Below are 24109 nucleotides of genomic sequence, written 5' to 3' on the forward strand. Positions count from 1 at the left end.
AGCAGGAGAAAAATATGTTTCTTCACTACTCTGTCATCTCCGCAATCCCTTGCCTGACATATCGTTTATACACATCCGATTTCCACCTTTCAAGCCTCATTAGCTGACAGGTTTTCCACCCCCTGGACCCTACCTCCGTCGCCTTGCCTATCCGGAAAGAATGAGTGCCAAATTGAGAAGCATCTCTCCCCACACACTGCAGTCCTGACCTCAATACCGCCAAAAGCTGTTGCGCTGAGACCCTTTTCCCACTTTCGTGATAAAAAACCTCCCGATAACCCCCCAAACCTCTTGCTCTGAACTGCCGACCAAGCACCACCGGGCATATCCCCGCAACTGGATACGCTGTAAGCACCACTTAGGTACCCTTACCTCGCTGGTTTGTCTTCGATCTTGCAATACCCAATGACACCGTGTTCCTACCGAACGTCACATCACACCACCTCAGCCCTGTCTTACGTCCTGATCCCACCAACTCGGAAACCCAGAAACCCAAAAAACATCCAAGACATTAATGTCCTAAAGAGAAGGCATTCATCCTCATTATAACAAATGCCCTCAAGCGCCTGCATCACCTCCTTTAGGAGGCCAAAAGACATAGGCTGTCTCGCATTACCTTTTTCACCTTCTTATTTGGCCCAGCCCTCTAATATACGCCATCCCAGCTCCCCTGCTGACGGTGAATATCTACATAATACCTTCCCCATAATGGCAATGCCTGCTAATTTTCCTGAGAAGGTGATCCTCGACTGTCATCTCTCCACCAACTCCTTAATGAAATGCACTACGTCTTCTAACCTGTCCTTCTCATCTGCCCTTCTGCGTGTCTCCGACCGGCTAAATTCCCGCCAGGCCCGGACGTACACTTGCTGTGTAGAAGGCGCCAATGAATTCACCAACAGGCGCAGCATCCGCCATCGCCTACCATCCACAGAGCTGCTGGAATTGGTGTCCTGCACAGAGGCTCGTCCGCAACCAGCCGATGGAATCTCTCCCACTGTGAACGAGACAAAGCATCCGCAATGTCATTGTTCACACCTGGGACATGTTTTGCCTTAAAATGAATGTCGCAGCACAAACATTCAAGTACAAAAACTGTCAGCAGTTGCAACACCTGAACATTCTGCGCCGATTGCCTATTCACAACCTGCACTACCGCCAGGTTGTTGACACGGAACAGTACTTTTTTGTGTTCCAGTAGATGTCCCCAAATGCACACCGCGACCACCACGGGAAACAATTCGAGATATGCGATGCTCCTCCTCCCCCCGCCAAGCCGCCGGCCAATCCTCCGCGCAGTACCGTCCTTGCCAGTACAGCCCGAAACCGGCTGCACCTGCGGTACCCGAAAAGATTTGTACATCCCATTCACACACCTACCATGTCCGAATGTGAATCCGGTTGAATTGCTCAAGAAAAACACACCACATCCGCAAGTCCTCTTTCACTCCAATGCAGAGCTGCACATGATGATGCAGTAACCACTGTCCTGACAGGGCCATGCCAAGACGCCTACAGAATGTCCTCCTCGCTTGCACCACCCTACAAGCAAAGTTAAGATGGCCCAGCAATACCTGAATGTCCTTAACTGTCACCTTATTCCGTCACACCATGTCCCTCACCGTCACAATCATAGCCGTCCTCTTTTCCTCTCGCAACCATGCCAACATCTCCTCCGTGTCCAATTCAATACCCAAAAAGGTCAAGACCGTGCTGGGCCCCACCGTCTTTTCGGGGGCCAGAGGCACACCCAGGCCCCCCATGATGTGCTGAAAGCGACGTAGCATGACCACACAGTGGTCCGAGCCCGCCGGTGCCACAAAGAAAAAATCATCCAAGTAGTGCGTCACCGCCTTGTGCCCTGTAATGGACGAAAATATCCATTGCAAACAAGTGCTGAAGCACTCAAATAATGAGCATGAAATTGAACATCCCATAGGGAGGGCTTTGTCCACATACCAGCTGCCCTGGAATTGTGTACCCAGGAGTTCAAAATCGTTAGGACTGACTGGTAAGAGCCGAAAGGCTGATTTTATATCCGCATTTGCCATCAAGGCCCCAACTCCCAAAGATTCCACCATAGCAATGGCCACGTCCACTGACGCGTATGACACCTTCGTCATCTCCTCTGGGATGAAGCCGTTCACAGAAGATCCCTCCGGCCAAGACAAATGATGAACTAGCCAAAATTTTCCTGGTTCTTTTTTGGAAACCACCCCGATGGGGGACACCATAAGATTATCAAGGGCCAGTCCGAAAAAGGACCCTCCATACGCCCTTCCGCCACCTCCTTGTCCAGATTTTGTTGCACAATCGCCTCTTTTCCCTTGACGGACTTTAAGTTGCTGCTGCAGTCCCATGTAAGCCAATTGGAAACCTTCTGAAAAACCTTGTAACAAAATCTGTGCTGCCTTCTCATCGTCATAACGTTCCAGCCAAAAACGCATCCTGTCAATCTTAACCGGAGTACAAGCTTTTTCCCAGAGAACCCTGCCCTCCTCTGGGTTTTCCGGATCCCTGACCCCCCTGGCTACTCCCATAGTAAGACTGACTCTGTCCTGACCCCTGAGTCCCCTGGTTTGCCGAGGCGTAACAGTGAATAAGTGCATGTCTCCCGGCGCAATGTGAACATTAATGTTTGAATTTGCAATATTCATGGGTGCACAAACCCTTGTTATAATCCCAGCACGCCCCTGATTTTGCTGACCCACTCCCCACCGCTCCTGATCCGCTCTTTGCAGTTGACCCTGCCCCACCCTGGACCGGGTGCTCTCGAAAGGGCCGGTCAGAGATAGGCAGTCCGATAACCGTCAAGACTGTTTTACCAAATTTTGGCCCATCGTATGCTGCCACAAGTCCGTATCAATCTCTCCCCATTGTACGTCCGGATTGGCTGACATTCTTGCCCTAAATTCCTCATCATATTGAACCCAAGCATAGCCCCCATAATTCAGATGGGCCTTCCTGATAACGTCCATATATTTAAAGAGCGCTACTGCCCTCTCGGGAAAACGCTCACAATATACACTTGCATATATTAAAAAGGCCACCGTCCAGTTCTCAATAGTAACTGGCACCCTCGGTCGCTTAGCCAACTCGTACTCCTCCTCCTTGGAACCCTCTTTGGACCTGACCTCTCTATGTAGAAGCTTTCGCATTTCTATGCACTCACCTTTCCAAATCTTCTCTTTCGTAGTTGACATCAAGTGCGCCCCTAGTGGCTTCGCCGTGCCCATGTAGGGCAGCTTTTTGGCCTTCTCATCACCCTTTGCCTTACCTGAATCATTCTTTGGATCCCCACCCTCCCCTACGGAGCCAAAACCCTTTGTCCCTCCATCGCTCTCCGGCCTGACCCTGATGTCAGTGACATGCACCCCTTTGCACAAACGCCTTTCGCACTGTCCACCGTTGCCTCAACTGCCACTGAGACTACCTCATGGTGTGTAGAAATCACCTCCTTACCTGGCGTCAAGGACAGGGGCTGCTCCCAAGCCGTCCACCTCGCCATTTGTGCTCCTCCTTTGTCCTCGCTTGCCGCCTGAAATGACTGAGGCACAGGATTAGACCCCCCCCCCGGCGCACCACCAGTCATCCTCATCCTCCTCTCTCAACTCCCCTTCCTCTATACTTTCATCCTCGTAGTCCAATTCGTCCTCCACTTCACCAACGGCACCAGGCAGGGTGCCCCCAGAAGCCCTCACCTGGTCCTCACCCCTCAGTGTACATGCTAGGCATGGAACCCGCTTCCCAATGTAGGTCCCATGTTGTCCAGGCGGCTGCAGGCCAGGCTGCTGGTTGTCAGAGGCCGCGCCAATGGGGGCGCACTACCTGCTCCGTCCTGGGCCCCCTTCAGAACAACCTTAGCCCCCAGGTCCCTGCCACCTGCCTCGTTCTGTGACGATATGCAGCTGGCTGCTCAGGGCCCCGCCTTCACTTCCTCCCGAGTTCTCGGGCCACCCTTGACCCGCCCGGGTCACGTCGCACCATCTTGCCGCCCTGCCAGGAAAGGCCTGGTGTGCCGGTGAGCCCTGTGCCTACACTCCATCCATTTCCCCGCCCGCGCCCCATGCCCCGCGACCCCAGAACCCTCCCCCACACCTTCCCCCCACTCTTGAGACACCCACTCCCCCCCTTTTTCACCTCCCACACCTCGTCCGTCTCCTCCGAAAACCAAACCCGTCAGTAAATTCGCTGAGGGGGACGCACCTTCAAAGTGATCCCATCCTCCTCAACCTCAAGCACTTCCGCCTCTTCGTCATAACTCCATTCCAAAATAGATTCCCACGGCTGGGATTCTCCCACCCCCCCACCACGCTCCCCCTAAGTAGAGGCTCCCTCCTTCCACCCCTCACAACCCCCACTCCCCCACCCTACTGCTACGTCCTGGCCCTCCTCTCCTTCTGCAAACACCTCCTGGCCCCCGTGCCTCTCCACCTTTCCCCCCCTTTACATTGGTATTCATCTCCGCTGTGGCACCGCACACCACCCATGAAGGGCGATCTCTCCCTGCTTGTTTTTTCACCCAACATGTCTCCTTCCCTTGCTGCCTCCCTCCCCGCCCCACCGTGCTCGTACCCGGCGCCGCTAAAGCCATCTCCTACCCCTTGCCCCGCTGTTCTTTTTTGAACCTGGCCTCCCCACCCCGCTCCCGCTGCCCCAGGGGCCTCAGGGCTGCTCCCTTTTGCCCGCAGCACTGCCCTGTGCGTACGCGGCAGCACGGTTATGCCAGAGGGGCGGGAACTTGTATTACCACCCCTTCCTCTCTTCGCTGCCGAGCCATCGCTTCCCCCCCCTCCTCCCCCCACCACTCCGACTTACCTGTTTCCGACCAGCCGGCCACTGTGTCGCTTTTTCAAAATGGTGGGGCCACCCTAAAATGGCTCCTCTAAATACTTCCCCCCACAGCTGAAAAAGCGACCAAACGGCGCCCGTGGGCTATACTACTTCCCCAAACCTTCCGGGGGGGAGACCTCGTGCCTGACGGCAATCCCCCCCGGGATCCCCTTTTGCCCTGGATAAACCTCCCAACACGTCAGAGACACTTATAATATGGGTCCAGTAAAGGTGCCATCATTGTGGGTTGCATTTCCAGTACACATACAAAAGATGATGGAAGGAATGTTTGCAAATACTCTAAACTAGTGGCAATCATTCAGGGTAGCATTCTAACCCATTGTTTTTCACTCACTGTGCCACTCTAGGCAGAGGCCTGCCTTACGGAAATCTGTACTGATCCTGCTACAAATGGGAAGAGTCCACCCTGGACTGCCAGGTGAAGCTCCTCCGTAAGAGGACCACAAACAGCTTTCAGTCTTGTTAGGCCTCGCCAGTGAGGTATGATTTGGATCCTGTGGCACAGCAAGCAAAGGACCCATGTCTAGGCACTTCCTTGGCCACTTAGGGTGTTAAGTCAAAGACACAGGAGGTGATCCTCACATTTATCCCATTGCCATTTGTGTGGTACATGTTCAGTATCATGGTAGTTAATGTCCATGCTACCGGGGCATGAAGTAATTGCCTTTGCGGAGTCTGGTTTTACCTGCTCTGCCTTTGGGAGCCATCTTGAAGAATGAACTGCTTTTGAGAATGCTAACTTCAAATGTAGTCGACCACCATCCACTGGTATGGTAGAAGTTGAATACCTTTACAAAGGCCTCATTCTAAAGACTACAGTAAAATGATGAGGTTATGTGAAATGGGGAATTACCAATACCATGGAGTTCAGTTTTTTTGGCTGTGGTATTACAGCCTCACTATGAGCTCCTCAAATCGGGTTAGTATATAATGTAGTGATACAGTATGTTTTAATCAGTTCTGAGCTGCACAATTTGGAATATTGCAGTTCCTCATTTACTTGCCAACTTTATGTGGGGATAACTGCCAAGTGTGTTTGGTATTTTTGCATAAGTTATAGCTCCGATTACAGCGCAACTTTACATTTCTGCCTGATTGGGTATTACTGGAAAACTCTGACAGAGGTCCAAAATCAAATGACTGAAATGGTTAACATAATCCTTGTAAATCTCATATCTATTTTCAATAAATTTAAATATCTCTCAAAAGAATACAAAATTTGTGAGCTTAGATCTCATACTAAGTAAAAATAATAAACTTTGACATCGGTCATTGTTCTAGTGCTTGAAAGAAAATGTCCTTAAGACTGTGTTTTCTGATTTTTTCTAAGTGATAAAAATATATGAAATGAAGAAAAGGCTTCAAGGAATACTTAGCTTTCCAAGTATTATTTGTTTTATTTTGATTATTTCAATGGCTGTGTTGTCATGGTCAGTACGACCTCGAAATAGAAAACTGCCACGAGTGTGCCACCAGAAAGGGGGTGGAATAACCCCAAAGAAATAGGCAAGATGGAGAAAAGCGATGATCTTAACTTGTCACAAACAAACTGCATTTTAAGATTGCAGAGAGATTAGAGGCACATGCTGCACTGAACTATGCTGCAGAGTAACAATTTTATATCTCACTTTATCTTTTGGAAACTTTGCAAGTGACACCCGAGCATTCCTTTGTTTGTTGCTAACTCTGGGATTATGCGCTGTACGATTTGACCTACTGCACCCAACAGGACTCAACTTGGGCAAAGAGAATTAGTGATTGTAGGTGAAGTGAGTCATTTATTGGAAGGACAAATAGAGCTCACCGTCTCATTGAAACTGCAGCTCTGCTCAAGGAAGGGATCTGAATGTTCATGAGCTCCCTGAATGAGTCCCAGTGTCAGCATGGACCACCAGGGCTTATTTGGGAATTTTCAGTGAGGCCAGTGAGGATTGCCTGTTCCGACTGAAACATAGCTGCCAGAATGGTAATACAGCTGGTTGGCACTGGTCATGCACCACAACGGCCATATTGCCATCAGCAATTCCAAGGCCAAAGCAGAATTGTCTACAAGAAAAATGAGAGTTTTTCCAACGGCTGGTATTTCTGAAAAGTAAGAAGGGTTTGGCAGTCCAAGTTACATTTCAGATGTGCCTGCCTCTGCCTGGTTAATACGTGTTGTGGAGAATCAGTTATGTGATCACTTAGTACAGAACAAGGGGAGCAATAATTGAGAATATTGGACAAAGACACACATGTGTATTCTTTACGAGTCTTTTGTAGACCTGGACTTTGAATTACTAACCTCTGCATCTTCTCCCTCCTATAGGACTTTGTAATCTACGTGATGACAAGAAAGAAGCACCTTTTCGGGCGGGCAGACAGGACGTCCAGGGAAAAAGGAGGTGCCTATGTGGATACGTTCCTTTCAGCCCCTGACATTCTGCCCCGCCACTGCTGCGTCTGGCGCATGGAGCCAGCAGGACAGAGGTTCATAACAAGGGTGCGGCCCTATCGGGGAGCCCTTGTCACCCACAATGGCGGAGTCCTGCAGAGAGACGCACAGCTTTCCACAGGGGATCTACTGGGGCTGGGGGAGCATTTCCTCTTCATGTACAAGGACCCCAGGGTGGCCCAGAGCCGGCCTGCGTGGCTACCTAAGGCCTGGACTTCTCCTGGCCTCAGCGGGGCATTTGCATGTCAGATGTGCGGACGGTCGTTGCAGGAGCGGCAGGAGGATTTTCAAGCTTACATGGAGAGCCGGGAACTGGTACTGCAGTTCCGGTCTCAGGAAGAAGATGCACTCTTGAAGGAGATTATTGACAAAACTGGAAGTGGCAACTCTGAATTCAAACTGGCTCCAGCCTACCTCTTCAGCATTTGCATCGAACACTCAACTCGTGCTTTGGAGCCAGGACATTTCCCGAGATTGGCTATGAAAATTGCCAACTTCATAAAGGAAGTTGTTTGGGTAAGTGCATAGTTTTTATTGCAAACTGAATCAGTTGTTTGGGTAGAGTTAACTTGTGATAGTATCATGGAACACCTTGCCTCCAGTCTGTACCTTTCCTCTTTTAAACAATTGTAATTTAGTTATTTAGCTGAAGACGTCAATGAAATGCCACCAAACTACAAGAGCCAGAGGGACTTTGCAAGATGAAAGATGGGGCCTCTAGACAGGATGCTATATGTTCACCTTAAGCTTTTTTTTTTGGTCCTCGTTTTCATCCCATCCTTGCTCACCACGAGAGGGTATAAGGCAGAGAAATCATTTAATACAGAGTGTACTATGATCAATCGCTGCCCAACTCCGCCAAACCTTTACCTGCCCGGGTGCATGGCCTCGCTATCCCCACTCCACCTTCCAACAACGGTCGGCGGTGGTACATTGGAGGCATGTTTAATCATTGGACCGTGCCAGACCAAAATATACTCCCTTAACCTCACCCATCCTCTCCCAAACCCCACCATTGCTTCAGTTGATTCCAGAATCTGTTTTTTTTTTACAAATCTTACTCGCGTCCAACTTCAAATTATACATTAAAACATCTTTCCAATCCATAAGGGTCAGGGTGAGGCATCAATAATTTTTTTTACAAATCGCTCTCCTTGCCACAAGCATCATATAAAATAACAGTTTAGAACTATCCCTACTTATCCGCTGAGGGCCTGTCAAACATCCAAAAATCACAAGCGAGGTGCTTACCTTAAGTCTTATAGCGAGTTTATCACTAATAGCATCACCGACCTCTACCCAAAATTTGCTGAGCTTGGGGCAATCCAGGAACATATGAATATCGTCTACTGCCGGGGTCCCACACTTTATGCATCTGACCACGTTGCCCTGGTCCATTCTAGAAAGCTTTGCTGGTGTCCAGAAAACTCTGTGAATTGAAAACAAATGATTCCTCCTTAACGCAGCTGGTTTGACGGTATTATATAAAAGTGTAGTAGATACTTGCCATAAATCTTTATGTTGGTGCTCCGGCAAGCACTCTCCCCATAACTCCTCTGGTAAGGTGAAATCACCGTCCACGATATCCATAATTAGCCAGTACCATCTGGCCACCTCCTTCTTCAGCGGGATTTCCAGGTGCCACTGATCTTCTAGCTGATTTGTGCCTCCTAGCTCCACTTTTAAGTCCTTCGCCCAACTGATAATCTGAAGGTACTTGAATCTAGACAAGTTACCCCCTACTTTCCCATTCAGGTTTTCGAATGATCTAACCTCTCCATTATATCAAAATTGTCCCCAATATAAAAAACCTGCTGCCTTTAAGGGAGTTGCCAATGCATCCTTGGTCCATTCCGGCGACTCTGTGAGACCCAAATAGGGGCCTTATTGCTATAGTACGACAGTTTCGTTGCTCTCCTGATCACATACCACAACCTCGCTAAATCTTGTAGCACCTTAAATCTGATTTTCTTAAAGTACTTAGGATCTCCAAACTTATACATAAAACTTGTCTGTAACTTATTATCCTCTGCCATTACGATCAAAGCCTGCCCCAGCTCGGACCGACGTGGGTGGTTAAAGGTCTCCTTCGCATTCTGCAGGAAGAAGGCCCACGCATAGTATTGCATATCTGGCACAGCCAACACACCTTTTTCTTTCCTCCTTCTCAGTTTTTTCCAAGAAATACGTACACCTTTAGATGCCCAAATGAAGCTGCTGATCTTTCCTTGACGTTTCCTTAAAGAATCCTTACTAAACATTAATGGTACTGAGTTAAAGATAAATGTAAACTTGGGGACGATCACCATCTTAATTAAACTAACCCAACCGATAATAGTTATAGGTAGGTTTGACCATCTCTTCAGTAGGATATCTACCTCCCTCATTACCTTCCTCAAATTAATTTCTGCCAATTTATTTATATCCTGTGTTATAGTAATCCCTAAATATTTAACCTCCTCCTTCTTAATAACAGGGCTACCTACCTCCATAGTCCAAGCCATCACCTCCGTCTTTTGATTATTAACTGCATAACCCGAGATACTCCCAAAATCTCTCATCAGCTATTCCAATACCAAATTAGTCTGGGTTAAATTAGAAGGATAAATCATCAGGTCATCTGCATATAAAGCCACCTTCATAGAAAAATTCCCGCACACAAAGGGGAGAATTCGCTGATCATTCCTACTTCTGGTAGCAAGTGGCTTAATGTACAGATCAAACAGTAGCGGGGATAACGGACACCCCTGCCACGTACCCCTTTCTATCTTGAACGAGGAAGTGAGATCACCATTAACCAATATTCTTGCACAGGGATCCTGATACATTTTTTGTAACATCCTAATAAAATGTCCCCCAAGATTATACCCTTCACATACCATATTTAAATATTTCCAGCTAACTCTATTGAAAGCTTTGGTTGCATCAACCATCACAACTGCTAGAGAGGAATGGCATGTAGTGGCCATATCGACCGAGGCTACCAACCCATGTGTCAAATCCTGCATATATCTTCCTTTCAAAAACCCTTTCTGATCAATGTGTATTAGCTTCTCCAAAACCCCCCCTAATCTGTCTGCCAACATTTTTGCAAAGATCTTATAGTCACAGTTTAGGAGGGATATTGGACGATAAGATTCACAACTCCTGGGATCCTTTCCTGGTTTTAAAATTATTGTAATAATAGCTTCCCTCCAAGAGGGGGGGGTCTTCCATCAGTCACAAGAATGTTATTGAAGAGTTCCTCAAAAAAAACATAATACTACTACCCAAAGCTCTATAAACTTCGATGGGCAACCCATCAGGTCCTGCCGCCTTACCTCATTTACCCGAATTTATTGCATACTCAAGCTCTACCATATCAATTGGCTCATTCATCACCTTATTCTCCTCCTCACTTAGAGATGCCAATTCTAGTCCCTCTAACCATCCCTTCACCAAGTCTGCTGAAACGTTTAAATCCTCAGTGTATAATTCCTTAAATTTTTTTAGAAAAATATCTTCCACCTCTTTCTTGCTCTTCCTAACCTCCCCTAACATTCTGTCCCGAATTTCTACCACCCAATTCCTAACTATACCAGTTCTTATCTTCCAGGCCAGCAATTTGCCACTATTCTCACCATATTCAAAACGAGACACCCTATTGGCCTCACATCTCATTCTAATTCGATTGTCTATACCTGCTGCTAAATCCAAACTGGCTTCTTGATCCTGTTTATATAACTGATTAATTTCTTCCTCTTCTAGATCCATAGCTGCCAATCTCTGCTCAACCTGCCGAATTACATTTTCTAGCCTATTTATTTCTTCATAGTCCTTTTTCCTTCTATTTGCAGCTGCGCTTATCAACTTCCCCCTCAAAAAGGCTTTGAACGCGTCCCATACTACCGTAGCCGAGGCTGACCCTTTATTAAGATAAAAAAAATCTTCAGTCCCTCTCCGGAATTCTGCTACAACCTTGTCTTCCAATAATAGCGTTCTATCCAAAGTTCACCTTCTCTCTCTTTTATCCCCAAACCAATTAAGCTTCAGAGTCACCTCCGAATTATCCGAAAGATGAGCCCCTATATGTAAAACTTCTTTCACAGCCTCTTTTAAACTTTCATCTATTAGAAAATAATCAATCCTAGATTGATGTCTATATTTTTTGTTATTATAAGTATAGCCTCTTTCACGCCCTTTCTTTTCTCTCCAAACATCAAATAAGCCAAATTGTGACATCATTAATCGAATCTGAGCATGCATTTTCCCGTTAATTCTTGACTACTCCATAAAGACCTATCCAACTCATAATTCAATACTACATTGAAGTCCCTCACCCATATAATCGGGTCTCAATATTGAAGCAAAAGAAGTGAGAGTTCTCTCAACGGAGCTATATCATCCCGATTAGGACCGTAGTACCCCACTAGAGTAAATGCAAAGTCATACACCGTTAATTTCCCTACCACCCATCTTCCTGCATTATCCACCAGACCCTCAACAAACGATATATTAGTGTATTTTTTAATTATAATAGCTACCCCTTTATTACCCCCAGATAATTAGAACTAGCTATCTGCTGCACCTTAAGCTTGGAAGAATTTAATTTGAAGATTTATTGTTGGAGAAGGCTAGCAGATTAAGAGCACGGAATTGCTGCTCAGCATGGTGAGAGTTTAACAGTTGCCAATAGTACACAACAAACCTAAACAGTAGTACAGAACAAACCTAAACAGAGGCACAAAGCAGGGCTCCAGACTCCACTCACTTGCAGTCACTACTAGCCTCTAGCAAGCTTGCCAAGAGGCTTGCCAGGTCAGGTTATGCTCGTGTCAGGTGTGATATCAGTTTTGTGAGAAAGATAATAGAAACTTGTGGTAATAGCTGAAAGCCAGGCAATACGGCCAGGTAAAGAGAGAGTTCTAGGAATATCTGGGTTGGCAGAAAAAGGTGGATACTCTACTGGTATTGCATTAAAAAAATATATTGCACATTTGAAGGACCGTTTCGGTAAGTGGTGATGGTGGAAAGGGTCTGAGAAACTTATTTTTTGCTTCATTTCTGTCTTAATCAGGCATTGTGTGCCAAGAATGTTGTGTCATATATTTGTATACATTTTTATCATCAGCCTAAAAAAATGAGTACCACACATCTTTGTGTGTCCTGAATTTGTCTCCTTCTTTTCTGCTGTAAGGTTGTTGGGAGTCAGAGGTGATCGAAGGGTGTTGGACAATATGGAAATTAGGAAATTTCGTGAGAGGCTTTTGCATCTCGAAGCTAGTTAGGTCTGAGGTTCTTCAAATGTCACAGGTGGCACCAGACATGCTGAGATGTTGGTTGCGCCATGCATTTCCTTCACTGAAGATTCCAAGGGCATTGCATTTTTTCTTTGTTCCTCAAAGGCGAAAAGTGATTACACAAATTTTGTTTCACTTCAGATCTTTTTTTAGTTTTCTTGTCATTCGTTTTCATTTATTGAGCTCCTTCTAGTTCCAGGGAGCGAATAGTTTAGTCTTGATGTATTTTAGCTTGTAGGGGTGCAAGTTGTCAGGGTGTTCCTGGTAGCCTTGTTATAGAAAGTGGTGAGGTCATTCGTAGAGGTCGGTAGGTTTGGAAAGTGGGCTAAGACTCTGAGCTATTCTAAAAGAAGATTCGTAGGATTTGTTTAGAGGTCTTCTTCAAGTTTTTGTTGGTTTACTCTGGCACGATTTCATGGTTCCTATTTACTGCATGGTGAAAGGGATTACTTGGTGGTTGGACCAGTCGATGTCCAGAGAATTGTTCAGGGAGATAATATTTGGTTTAGAGATAATCAGATAGAGGGTGCTTTTCTTTCTTATGATTGGGAAATGATATAGCTTATGAAGTCATATTGTGAATGAAAGTCAGACAGATTTCTTTGTACGAGGGTTTTCCAGTATGTTCCATGCGATGTCCCCCTAAAATTCAAATTGTTCATGAAAGGACACAATGTGCCAAGACGTGGAAACCAAGGGAATTGTGCTTTAGTTAGAGAGGGCACAAGAGTTGTTTACAGCAGGCAAAATTTGGTAAAGTCTGAAGGTGGGCATTTCCAGCATTTCTTTGTGACTGACTATTATGTTACAAATTTCTGCTTAGTCGGCCCTTCTGGAGAAGGGGTGGCCTTTTGGAAAAATATGCCTGGAGAAGCAGGAGAAATGAGGAAGAACCAGGTGTCCATGAAGAATACTGCCTCAAGGATAAGTGATGTTATGGGTTCTCCAATTTTACATGCATGTATCTGAGCTGATGTAGCATTAACCAGTGTGCGTTTTAGGGATTTAACTATAGTAACAGTATATTGTTTCGATTGATTACAAATAACAACAATACAAAGCATACATGTGACCGACCTTTTCCCGGGAGGAATAAAAAAAAATTGATACAGAAGATGGGGACAATTGGTAAATGGTGCGGCACAATTGGAAAAGTACAAACTATAGCATATTGGAGTGGAGCAACCACCAGTGCAGGTGCACCTTTTCATAGTGCACCTTGGAAAACACGAATCCAGAGGCTGACAGGAAAAGGTTGGCTCCTATACGTGGGACTTGATTTCAATTGCATTCCTTGGAACTTGGTCGAAGGCCTACCAGAACTACTGATGCACCACAAGGATAAGTATCTGATTCACAATGACCCTAGGAGCAATACTTGCATACTTAAAAACAATAAGAATGTTATTCACTCTGCTAAAAGTGTGATCAGTACCTTCGTTATCGAGCCTTCTACACTACTGCAATTGCTTCCAAATTGGGCTGCAAATCCACTCCTTTCACCCAGGGGCGTAGCTTGGTCAGTAAGACTTGGTGTTAGAGGGTTCACATTTTCTGACAATTATGAGGGCACATCATTTTAATCATTAGAAGAGAAGCAGCACATGAGGAGGGCTTAAGGGCCACGGGAAAGGAGTGCAGATTGTGAAGGGTATTTAAAAGGCAGCATTTTGTAAAATAACCATGTTTTAAGACCTTCAAAACAGAGCAAGAGTGTTGGTTGGTGTTCATTCTTGATTGAGTTTTTAAAACTCCCAGGTGAAATCTGACAGACACCTTATCAAACCTGACAGCAAGCTCCTGCAACCAACTGTCTATCAAATAATACATTTATTAGGGGAGTGTAACACCACAAACACCCCCCCGAAGCTACGCCCCTGCTTTCCGTAGAAAATGTTCACAATTTTGGTGCCTAAAACTGAGTCCGCCCATAATCTCCACCAGCTCATCTATAGATATAAGAATGACAGGCGGTCAATACACAAGAGGGCCCTTTTCGAATTCCTTGCTCAACCTGTAACCCTCTCCGCACCATAGCACCTTCTACACTCTCGAAACCAACCCTACATAAACTTCGCTTTTGCTGCTTTGAAATACCAGTCCTTTGCTGTCCATAATTCCTGCTCACTATCTTCACCAGTGAACGCTTACCTTATGTTTATTTTCAATGAAGTCCTTCAGAACTCCTCTTACAATGTGAACACACAATGTCTACTCAGTCCAGGGGTGACTGTTCTTCATGAGCAAAAAGGGCATTGTCCTGCCACCCTCCGGGGAGAGGAAAGAACAGGGTAATAAACACAGAGCAGCTGAACATAAGTCAGTGATCTGCGACAGTGTGCTGAATCTCCTTGGTAAACTCTAGTGACACTGTGCTAGCCGGACGAGCTTTTCTTCAACCTGCAGGCACAAGCATGGACAAAGAAATAGGGATAACAATGAAGAGGGAAAGAGAAGGGGGCTAGTGCTCTCCTTTGAGATGACGCCTTTTCATAGCAGGCTGTACAGTGTTTAATACTTTCGTTGTTGCATGTAGTTCACTTGCATAGCTGCTAAGAGGTCACCTGAAAATAGATGACACCTTCACCCAGCTATGACTTTTATAAACCACATATTACATTCTGGGTCTTCGATATTTTGCCATTATAAAAGTATTCTTAGAATTTGCAGCATGCAAAATCCGGTTGACTGAAATCCAAGTCTGACTTTAAGCCTTACACGACATTGGACAATTTCACAGCAATTAATTTGTTACTATACTAACATCAGTATTGCTATAGATGCCTGTTCTGGTGAAGGCACGCTACAATCAGGGCCCGAACTGGGAGCCCAAAGCAGCCCTGGCAAATTTTGTCAGACCAACCACCAAAGGATGCATAGCAAGCGAGCCTGACCACTGTGATGGAGCTTTGGGCGTTTTTTCCCCATGACAATTTGGCAAATAATGACAAAAACAATGCAGTCTACAACACGTTTTTCAATATATACTCAATTGTATTCGTTTTTGAAGCATAGTAAATGATGACCTTACAGTGCACTAGGATACGGCAATCTTCAATGATCTCCTCATCATGTATTTCATTTGTTTTATAGCACCTCTTACCAGGTAGGGTGTGGGAGCACTTTACATCACACATTCATACAGAGATAATGAATCATACGTGTGTCCATCAGTGTATAGAAAATGTTACATAGGACAAAGGGGCTTGCAGGTTGAAGAAAACTTTGTCCGGCTAGCACTGATTTATGTTCTGGATTCACATGTCACCCATACTGGTAAGGATTTTTTAAGAGTGCTTGGTCTGGGACAGCTTAAACTCAGCATTCAGAACATAATACAGTGTTTAGGGTTGACTTTACTAATAGCAGTTTATTTCTACTCAAGCAAACCCTTTTAAGCAAAATTAGGATAATCAAAGACTGGGGAAAAACATAACTTTCTAACCTGTACAATGCAGTTTGCATGCTGCCTTTTGATGGCAGTTCATAGCTCACTGTGCCAGATTATGATTGTAACTTATGAACTGCACAGTAACAAAAATATCTCTGTGACAAAAGCCTTATCCCGCTGACCATTGCACATAAAATACCTAATACATGTTCTTTACAACAGGCATATTACCCCTCTGCGCTACCTTAGATGAGTCAAAACTGCCACTAGAAAAAACTCTGCTCTCTCTCCAGCAAGTACATTAATCACCAGAGTTATCTTGGCACCTTTATTGTTGGCTGAAAACTGATGAATATACAAGGAACTCTGCAGTGCTTTTAAAACTGCTGAACTGCTTCAAAACCAGTCTCCCAGAAACAAAAGTGCCCCACCTTTCCAGCCTCCTGGGGAAACACCCGATGCCCAGTATGGACAGTCCGACCTTGCCTACAAGATGTTACTGCTTCAATGGGGTCAGTACATTGATGTCTCCACAATATTACCATATACGTTGCCATAACAGAAAATACCAGTACAAAGAGTTAGTTAAGTACACATTAGCATTTAATTTAATTCAGATAAAAACTTGGAAAGGCCAGATTGAACATGCAAAGTTGAGCTATTCTTCGTACGCACCAACACCCATACACCTGACCAACCCCAAACGAAAATCTTTTGTGGTAGACATTGGTTGTATTACATGGATTCAGTCTGTTGTCAGACTAAATTACAGCTCTTGAACATAAAAACAAATCTGAATTTTGCATGTTTTTCTCATTGTTGTTCTGTAACCTGTGGTCTATACCGTGTGCCTTGTTCCAGTTGTATGTAAATTTAGTTCCCTTTCCTCACCCTCACAATTTTTTGTTAAACCATGCCAGACTACGTATCACTTAGGAGTAGCAAAGTGGGTTGGTGTTAAGCACCAAACCTGTTAACTTATGGGGCTAGTGAATTTGAGTGTGCAACATTAAAAACAAAAGCTGCTCTGAAGTAATTGTAGCATTAAATTTACTTTCAATGTGGGGGGGGGGGTGGCTACGCAAGATATCCGACAGGACGCATTCCTGAGCGGCTTTGCAGCTGCCCCACATAATCCTGCACAGTCCTGCCGTTGTCTTGTCCCTGGCAGCTCTGTGGAGAGGCAAGAACAGAGGGGGCTGTCTTTTGCTCCCAGCCTGCTGCGTGGAAGTTGTGTCCCAGCTGCCAGTGGTGCTCCAGGAGCGAGGTTTCTCTCAGGGGAGACAGTAGGCCTCGTGGCAGTGGACGGACACCTTGCCAGTCCTGCTGGGCATGTCATGGTGGGGACCGGTGGTCACGGCGGGATGCTACATTTGCTGCCCGCTGGAGCGAGGTGATCCCGGGTGGTTGATCGGGAAAGGGACTTGACTTTTCTCCTCCCCCCGCTGTTACCAGAAGCTTGGCCACGCCACTGTGACTGTGTGACACGTGGTGATCACCTCCTCAGCATCTGGCCTGGCGTCTTTTGGAGGAAGTGCTACTGGGGCAGCCGGAGCCTGTGTCAAGGGGTGACTTTCCCCCACCTTCTCCATAACAAAAGAACTTTCTATGGAGTCCTCATGTTCTGACTTGTAAGAGGGCCCTGATTCCTGAGGCTCAGTAAGGCACTCTTCCTTTGAAGGGAGGAGCGTGACATGGCAGGTGCTATAGGGCCTGAAGCAAGTGCCTATACAGCGCGAGGGTGAAGCCTGTCAAGAAACGTGATGTGGGGGCATTTCTTCTTACTGAAGCGTTGGACTGCCCAGAGTCCCCTTTGCCACTTTCTGAGTGGGGCCTATTGATGCTTTTTTACTACTGGACACCTGGTGAGTGCTGGTGCCACATATTGGGACAACGCCATAATTGTATTGCCCCTTCTCAGCTGGAATTGTGATTACCCTCCGAGATGCCCAACTTTAGACGGTGTTCCTCCCTTCTTTCGCATTGTGGGTTACATCCTTGTATGGGTGACTAAGGATATGGGGGACCCGGGGAGGTAACCTTTGGCAAATGTGTGAGGAGGTGGGGACTCTGGTGCAGGCCTGATTAGGACTGGAACTGCCTTCACCACAGAGAGGAGGACAGTTGGTGTGGTGGCTGCCTGGGAGTGGGGTCTCATTGGTCTTCACATGGGGAGCAACATACAACCTGGGCCCCAACAGGCGACCACACACCCTGGAGCACTATGCCACACCAATACCTTCTGCACAGCACCAGAAGCGCCAGGGTGGTGGTCGGGGTGATATGGCGCTTGACTTATCAGCAGAGGAACCCTGGAGAGCGGAGACTTTGGGGGCTATCCTGGGATCTCGTGTGGTGCTAGAGGCAAGATTGAGATGGTGGCCCTTGAGGTGAACCTCCTCCGTACAGACCTACGGAAGGTCTCGAACAAGGTCTGAGTAGCAGAGAGGTCAATTGTGCAACTACAATCTGAGATTGCCATTCTAAGAAAGCAGATGGCCGCTATCATCACTGTCATCAGTTTTTGCCATTGAGAGGGTGCACCAGGCGTTGGTGGCCCCTCCCTGGCTGGTGGCACCACGGCTGGCCATTATGATGTGTATCCTTAACTATAAGGATAGGGACTGTATCCTATGTGTGGCCAGAGGTACTGATAAGGCCTGTTTTGAGAACCATGAGATATCTGTTTATCCTGACTATACTCATAAGGTGCAGGGAAACTGCAAAAGTTCTTTGGAGAGCAAGGGCAAACTGCGTTCCATGGGCCTCTGATATATGCTGCTATACCTGGCCCGACTGCAGGTGATCTCCTAGGGGGCAAGTCTCATTTTTTTGAGTTGCCGGAGGATGTGTGGAGATGACTGGAGATGTGGGACAAGGTCCCTAGAGACATTGAGGACACATGGAGATCTGGTACCAGTGCAGATAGGGGAGCACAGAACCCACACTGGAGATCGCAGGGGGGATCCACAGCTGGAAGCTCTCTGAGTCCTGACGATTGAGGCCCTGGGTGATATGTGGTGCAGGAGGACAGCTCTGGCCTCCTTGGAGACAGAATCCAGACTGGGACATGCTGAATTGGTCCTTGAGATGGCTGCAACATCAGAGGATCCTGTTGTATAAGGGGGGACTTGCTTCAGCATCTTGTGCTGAGCTTCTGCTTTTGATATCTTCTTTCAATCTTTTTCTTACGAGGGAGGGATGTTCCTATTGGGAGGGTGGTGCGGTCTTGTTTGAATGTTGTTGAATAATGCTTCTGGTATTGTATGTCGGGGTATTGTTGACACAACAATGTGAATTGTGTGGAGCGGTGTGGAGTCCTCTCCATGTTTAGTGGTAGGCCACGGTTGTGGGTTGTGGGTGGTGGGGTTAGGCTGGCAGCTTTGGTATAGATGGATGAGAAGTATGTTTGGTTGTTGCTTAGCTGTTTGTTTGGGGTGGAGGGTACGTTATTAATTGTTTCTTACCCTATAATTTGTGGGCATAATGTTTGTTGTTACAGTGCATGTGAGATTTGCAATTCTATTGGGGGATTGATGCACTGGTCTCCTCTACCTATGGCTGGCAATTTACATATTCTCACATGGAAAGTCAGAGGTCTATGGGATTATAGAAAACGATATAGATTCCATTCATATCTCTGGCACCATAGGGTGCACGGATGCGCATAAACTAGCAAAAAAATGGAGCGGTCAACTCTTTTTTGCAACGTACTCTTCCTATGCCAGGGGGTGGTGATCTGGGTGGCCCCCGGGGTGTTGTTCTGTCATGTGTATAGTGAGGCAGATGTGGAGGGACGCTACATACTCTTGCAAGGCACACTAGATGGCAGGAACATTACTATTTGCAACACCTATGGCCCCAATGTAGATGACAGGCTGTTTTATGTCGCAATGCAGGGCATCTTAAAGACAGTGTGGGTTCTGCTATAATATGGGCAGGAGACTTTAATTGTATTCTGGATGGGAATTGAGATCGCCACCCAGCAGGGCTGGGTACGAAGCTGCAGATGACTGAGTCCCTAGACCCAGCCATGCAGAATCTGGTGCTGCTCGATTGCTGACGCATTTTACACTCACAGTTGCATAGATACACCTGTCACTCGACGCACTGCACATACAGCCACCTAGACAAAATCCTTGTTGGAGGACTGGACCCTGGGGCTCTGCAGAGGGTTGATCATATGAGGAGACATCTGTCTGACCATGCACCAGTGTTGCTCCATCTGTGTTGGGGGGTGGTACCCTTTCCACACGGTGCTGGCACATGCCTCCTCATCTACTAAGAAATGCAGCCTGTCGGGAGACACTGGGGGATGCGCTCCAGAATTACTAAGACAGTAACTGGGGGACTACAGAATCAAGAGCTATGGAGTGGGAGGCCCTTAAGGCCATCTTCTGGGGGGTATGTATTGGGACGACATGTGGTGTCAGGCGACAGCTTGTTGTGGAGCTTAGCAACTCTTTTTTGTGGGGATAACCCTACCCCACCTACCTCACCTGTCCCCTGCCAATGCACAAGACCTTGTCTAGGACCTTACAGTAGGGGAGCTTAGAGCTGTACTCTGGGATCTGAATAGGGCTAAGGCCTCAGGAGGTGATGGCTTCCCTGCTGAGTTTTATCAGACCTACGGATACTCGGAATCCTGACCCCAACTATGCGCAAGGGCATAATCTGCCTAATGCTGAAGACAGGAGGGGACCCTGAGGATCCCTCCTCATACAGACCACTCACTATGATCATTTCTGATGTTCAAATCCTTAGCAAAATGTTGGCATAGCACAGTGGTCTTAAAACTTTTTTATGCCGCGCCCCCCCAGTTGAAAAATAAAAATCATTGGGCCCCCCCTTCAGAATTTTTCACACTTATTTTAGAAAGATGGCAATATTTAAATAGGTCTAAACCTATTTAAACATTGCAGTTAACTGCTGTTACCTTTTTAAAACTGCAATAACATGCTTCTGCTTAAAACAAAGGCATGTTATTTGTATAATATTTCTTTTGACCAGAGTTTGGTGCCCCCCCTGGGATCACTTGAGGCCCCCCTAGGGGGGCCCGCCCCCCAGTTTGAATACCTCTGGCATAGCATCTGCAGGGAAAAATTTGTGTCCCTGTCCATGAGGATCAATGAGGGATTATGCCAACGTGCAGCACAACTTTTAACTTGAGGCATCTAACTCATGTACTGCTTGAGCCCATGGGGTCGAATCGGGATCCAGCCCTCTTGTCACTTGATATTGAGAAGACGTTCAACACAGTTGGGTGGAGCTATATCATGATTGTGCTACAGGAAATGGGCTTCGGTCCAGTCTTCTGGGAATGGGTACAGCTGCTTTATATGAGCCCCTTGGCCTGTGTCAAGGTGGAAGGAGAGTTTTCAGAGGCTTGGGCAGTAGAATGGCATATATGGCAGGGGTGCCCCCTTCAGCTGGTATTGTTTTCTTTGGCGCTTGAGCCAATGGCCATCTTATTACATACAGAGCTGGAGACTTGGGGCATACAGGTGGGAGAATCACCTGGTATCATCTCATTGTATGCAGATAATGTGCTGGGGAATGTCCATTTGCCTGCTGAGGAGGTACCTTTACTGCTGCAGCACTTGGAGAACTTTGGGTGAGCATATGACCTGCGTGTGAACATTAAAAAAACACTGTTATTTCTCCTGGTTCTGGCCATGCTGCCACAGAACCAGCTGCGTGACTTGGGCATTAGGTGAGAGTGGGAAAGCTTCTGGTACCTCTGCATTATGGTTACCAGGATGGCAGCGGATCATCAGTGCATCAGTGTATATAGGGTGGTGAGTAGGCTAACAAGATCGGTTGAATTTTGGAACACACTACCCCTGTCAGTCATGGAGAGAGCAGCCATAGCAAAAATGGTATTACTACCACGGAGTCTCTATCTGGTGCAAAATGCGCTATTCCCTCTGCATGAGAAGTATTTTTGGACCCTAAATAGTTTACTTATCTCATTGGTGTGGGGAGGGAAAAAAAGTAGGGTAGCTTTGCCTGTCTTAAAAAGGGACATGGAGAAAGGTGGCTTGGCCTTTCCGGACATACAACTCTACTATTATGGAGCACACCTGCAGCATACTACCAGGTTGCTGAAACATGCTGACAACTGGGAGAAACAGCTCCTACTGGGCACGATAAGGGGTGACATGCTACCACACATATTAATGAGGGGGGTGGGCAAACACTTTCTGGTCCGGCATACTGCCCACATGTGGTAAATGGTGGCAAAAAGGTGAGTCCCTATTGACAGGGAATTATGCATATGGGATCTGGAACCCTTTCACTCTATAGACCTTGATATGTCCATGGAGAGAAGGCGGATGCCTCATAGCTGGAGATTTATTCTGGGGAGAGGTCTTCATCACATTTCAGGAAGCACAAGACATATTTAATGTAGGAAGGGCCATTTCCTGCAATTTTCCAAATTAGAAAATACCTCAAAAGAAGTTTGGTGCAGTCCCATTACCATCCTAGACCATTGGGGAGTTGCTCAGATGGGGGTGTGGGGGGGAGAGCAAACACCTCATCTCTCTATTCTAGAGGGCTCTCTAAGGGTACCGTACGAAAAGCGTGTACAGGGCAAAAGTGGCAGGAGAGACTTCTGGGGAACCTATTGAGAGATCGAGTTGGAGTCGTGCATGGAGCATGGTAAAGAAGGTGTCCTGTAACAATTAATTTAAACTACTCCAATTACTTGCAAAGCACATACATAACACCAGCCCGGCTCAACAGTGTTGACCATGACAGTGCGGCAAGGTGTGCTCATTGTGGGGAGGAGGGGGCCACATTCATACATGTGGCATGGCAATGCGTAGGGGTACGTAGTTTCTGGGAGGTGGTGGTGCCATGCATTGCAGGGGTGATGGGAATCGCTATCCCTATGACACCTGGAGCATGCCTATTGGTCATGGTGGTGAAGTCCAAGGGACTCTATATCTCATATAAGCACCTGCAATTAGCGCTGCTCCTTGCTAAGCATAGAATAGCCATTGATGGACTCTAAGCAAGGTCTTATGCATTAAGGATGTTCTGGAGTGGGGAGGAGCAGCACCTGAGCCTCTCTTGTACTGATGACAGAGTTGCAGAGGACTTGGCAGACTGGGGGGCAATCTTGGGCTATTTCAATGAATACAGAGACTCAGATATGGAATCAGACCTGGGAGATCCCGAGAAGTGATGGTGTACAGAACATTATTATATAAGAGAGGTGTCATTACCAAGTGGTGTTCTGGGTTATTAGTGTCCATGATTTGTTTGACTTGGTATATATGATGTGGTTTACTCAGTTATAGGCCTGGCAATCAATCCAGTATGACACATGGGTCAAAAGACCGCGGCGGTCATTCTGGGTTTCCCACTGGGCTGGCGGGCGACTGCCAAAAGGCCGCCCGCCAGCCCAGCGGGAAACACCCTTCCCACGAGGAAGCCGGCTCAGAATGGAGCCGGCGGAGTGGGAAGGTGCGACGGGTGCAGTTGCACCCGTCGCGAATTTCAGTGTCTGCAAAGCAGACACTGAAATTCTTTGTGGGGCCCTCTTATGGGGGCCCCTGCAGTGCCCATGCCAGGGGCCCCACGACACCCCATACCGCCATCCTGTTCCTGGCGGGTGAACCGCCAGGAACTGGATGGCGGTATGGGGTGCCAGAATCCCCATGGCGGCGCAGCAAGCTGCGCCCCCATGGCGGATTCCCATGGGCAGCGGAAAGTCGGCGGTACACCGCCGGCTTTCCGCTTCTGGCCGCGGCTGTACCGCCGCGGTCAGAATGCCCGGCGGTGCACCGCCAGCCTTTTGGCGGTGCTACCGCCGACCCCGGCGGTATTTACCGCCAGGGTCAGAATGACCCCCATGATGCGGTACTTGCACTTGTTAACATGCACTATGTGATGTGTTTTTTTTTTTTTACATGTATGAAAATGCATAAAGGTTTTAATAACAATAATTTTAATGTATTATAAAAAAAAATCAGTGATATGGTTTAATTTAATTCCATTTATTAATATAAAAATGTGAGCTACTTATTTAATTTAACATAATTTTCTTTAATTAAAATGAATTAAGGAGCATGCTGATGATTTAATTTACATTTAATTTAGTTACATTTAATAAATTGCACATTAATAGTTAGGGTTAGGGAT

The 24109-nt window shown here is 46.7% G+C and overlaps 1 protein-coding gene across 1 annotated transcript in view; it reads left to right on the forward strand.

The window, feature by feature from the left end:
• The window catches only part of RASIP1 (Ras interacting protein 1), a 242985-nt gene that overhangs the window by 148368 nt on the left and 70508 nt on the right, over nucleotides 1–24109 (forward strand). Inside the window, exon 5 of the mRNA XM_069200627.1 lies at nucleotides 7163–7804. Within this exon, the coding sequence (XP_069056728.1) occupies nucleotides 7163–7804 (642 nt within the window). The remainder of the gene's footprint in view (nucleotides 1–7162; nucleotides 7805–24109) is intronic.

Source organism: Pleurodeles waltl, chromosome 7 (assembly GCF_031143425.1).
Source record: "Pleurodeles waltl isolate 20211129_DDA chromosome 7, aPleWal1.hap1.20221129, whole genome shotgun sequence".
NCBI lineage: Eukaryota > Metazoa > Chordata > Amphibia > Caudata > Salamandridae > Pleurodeles > Pleurodeles waltl.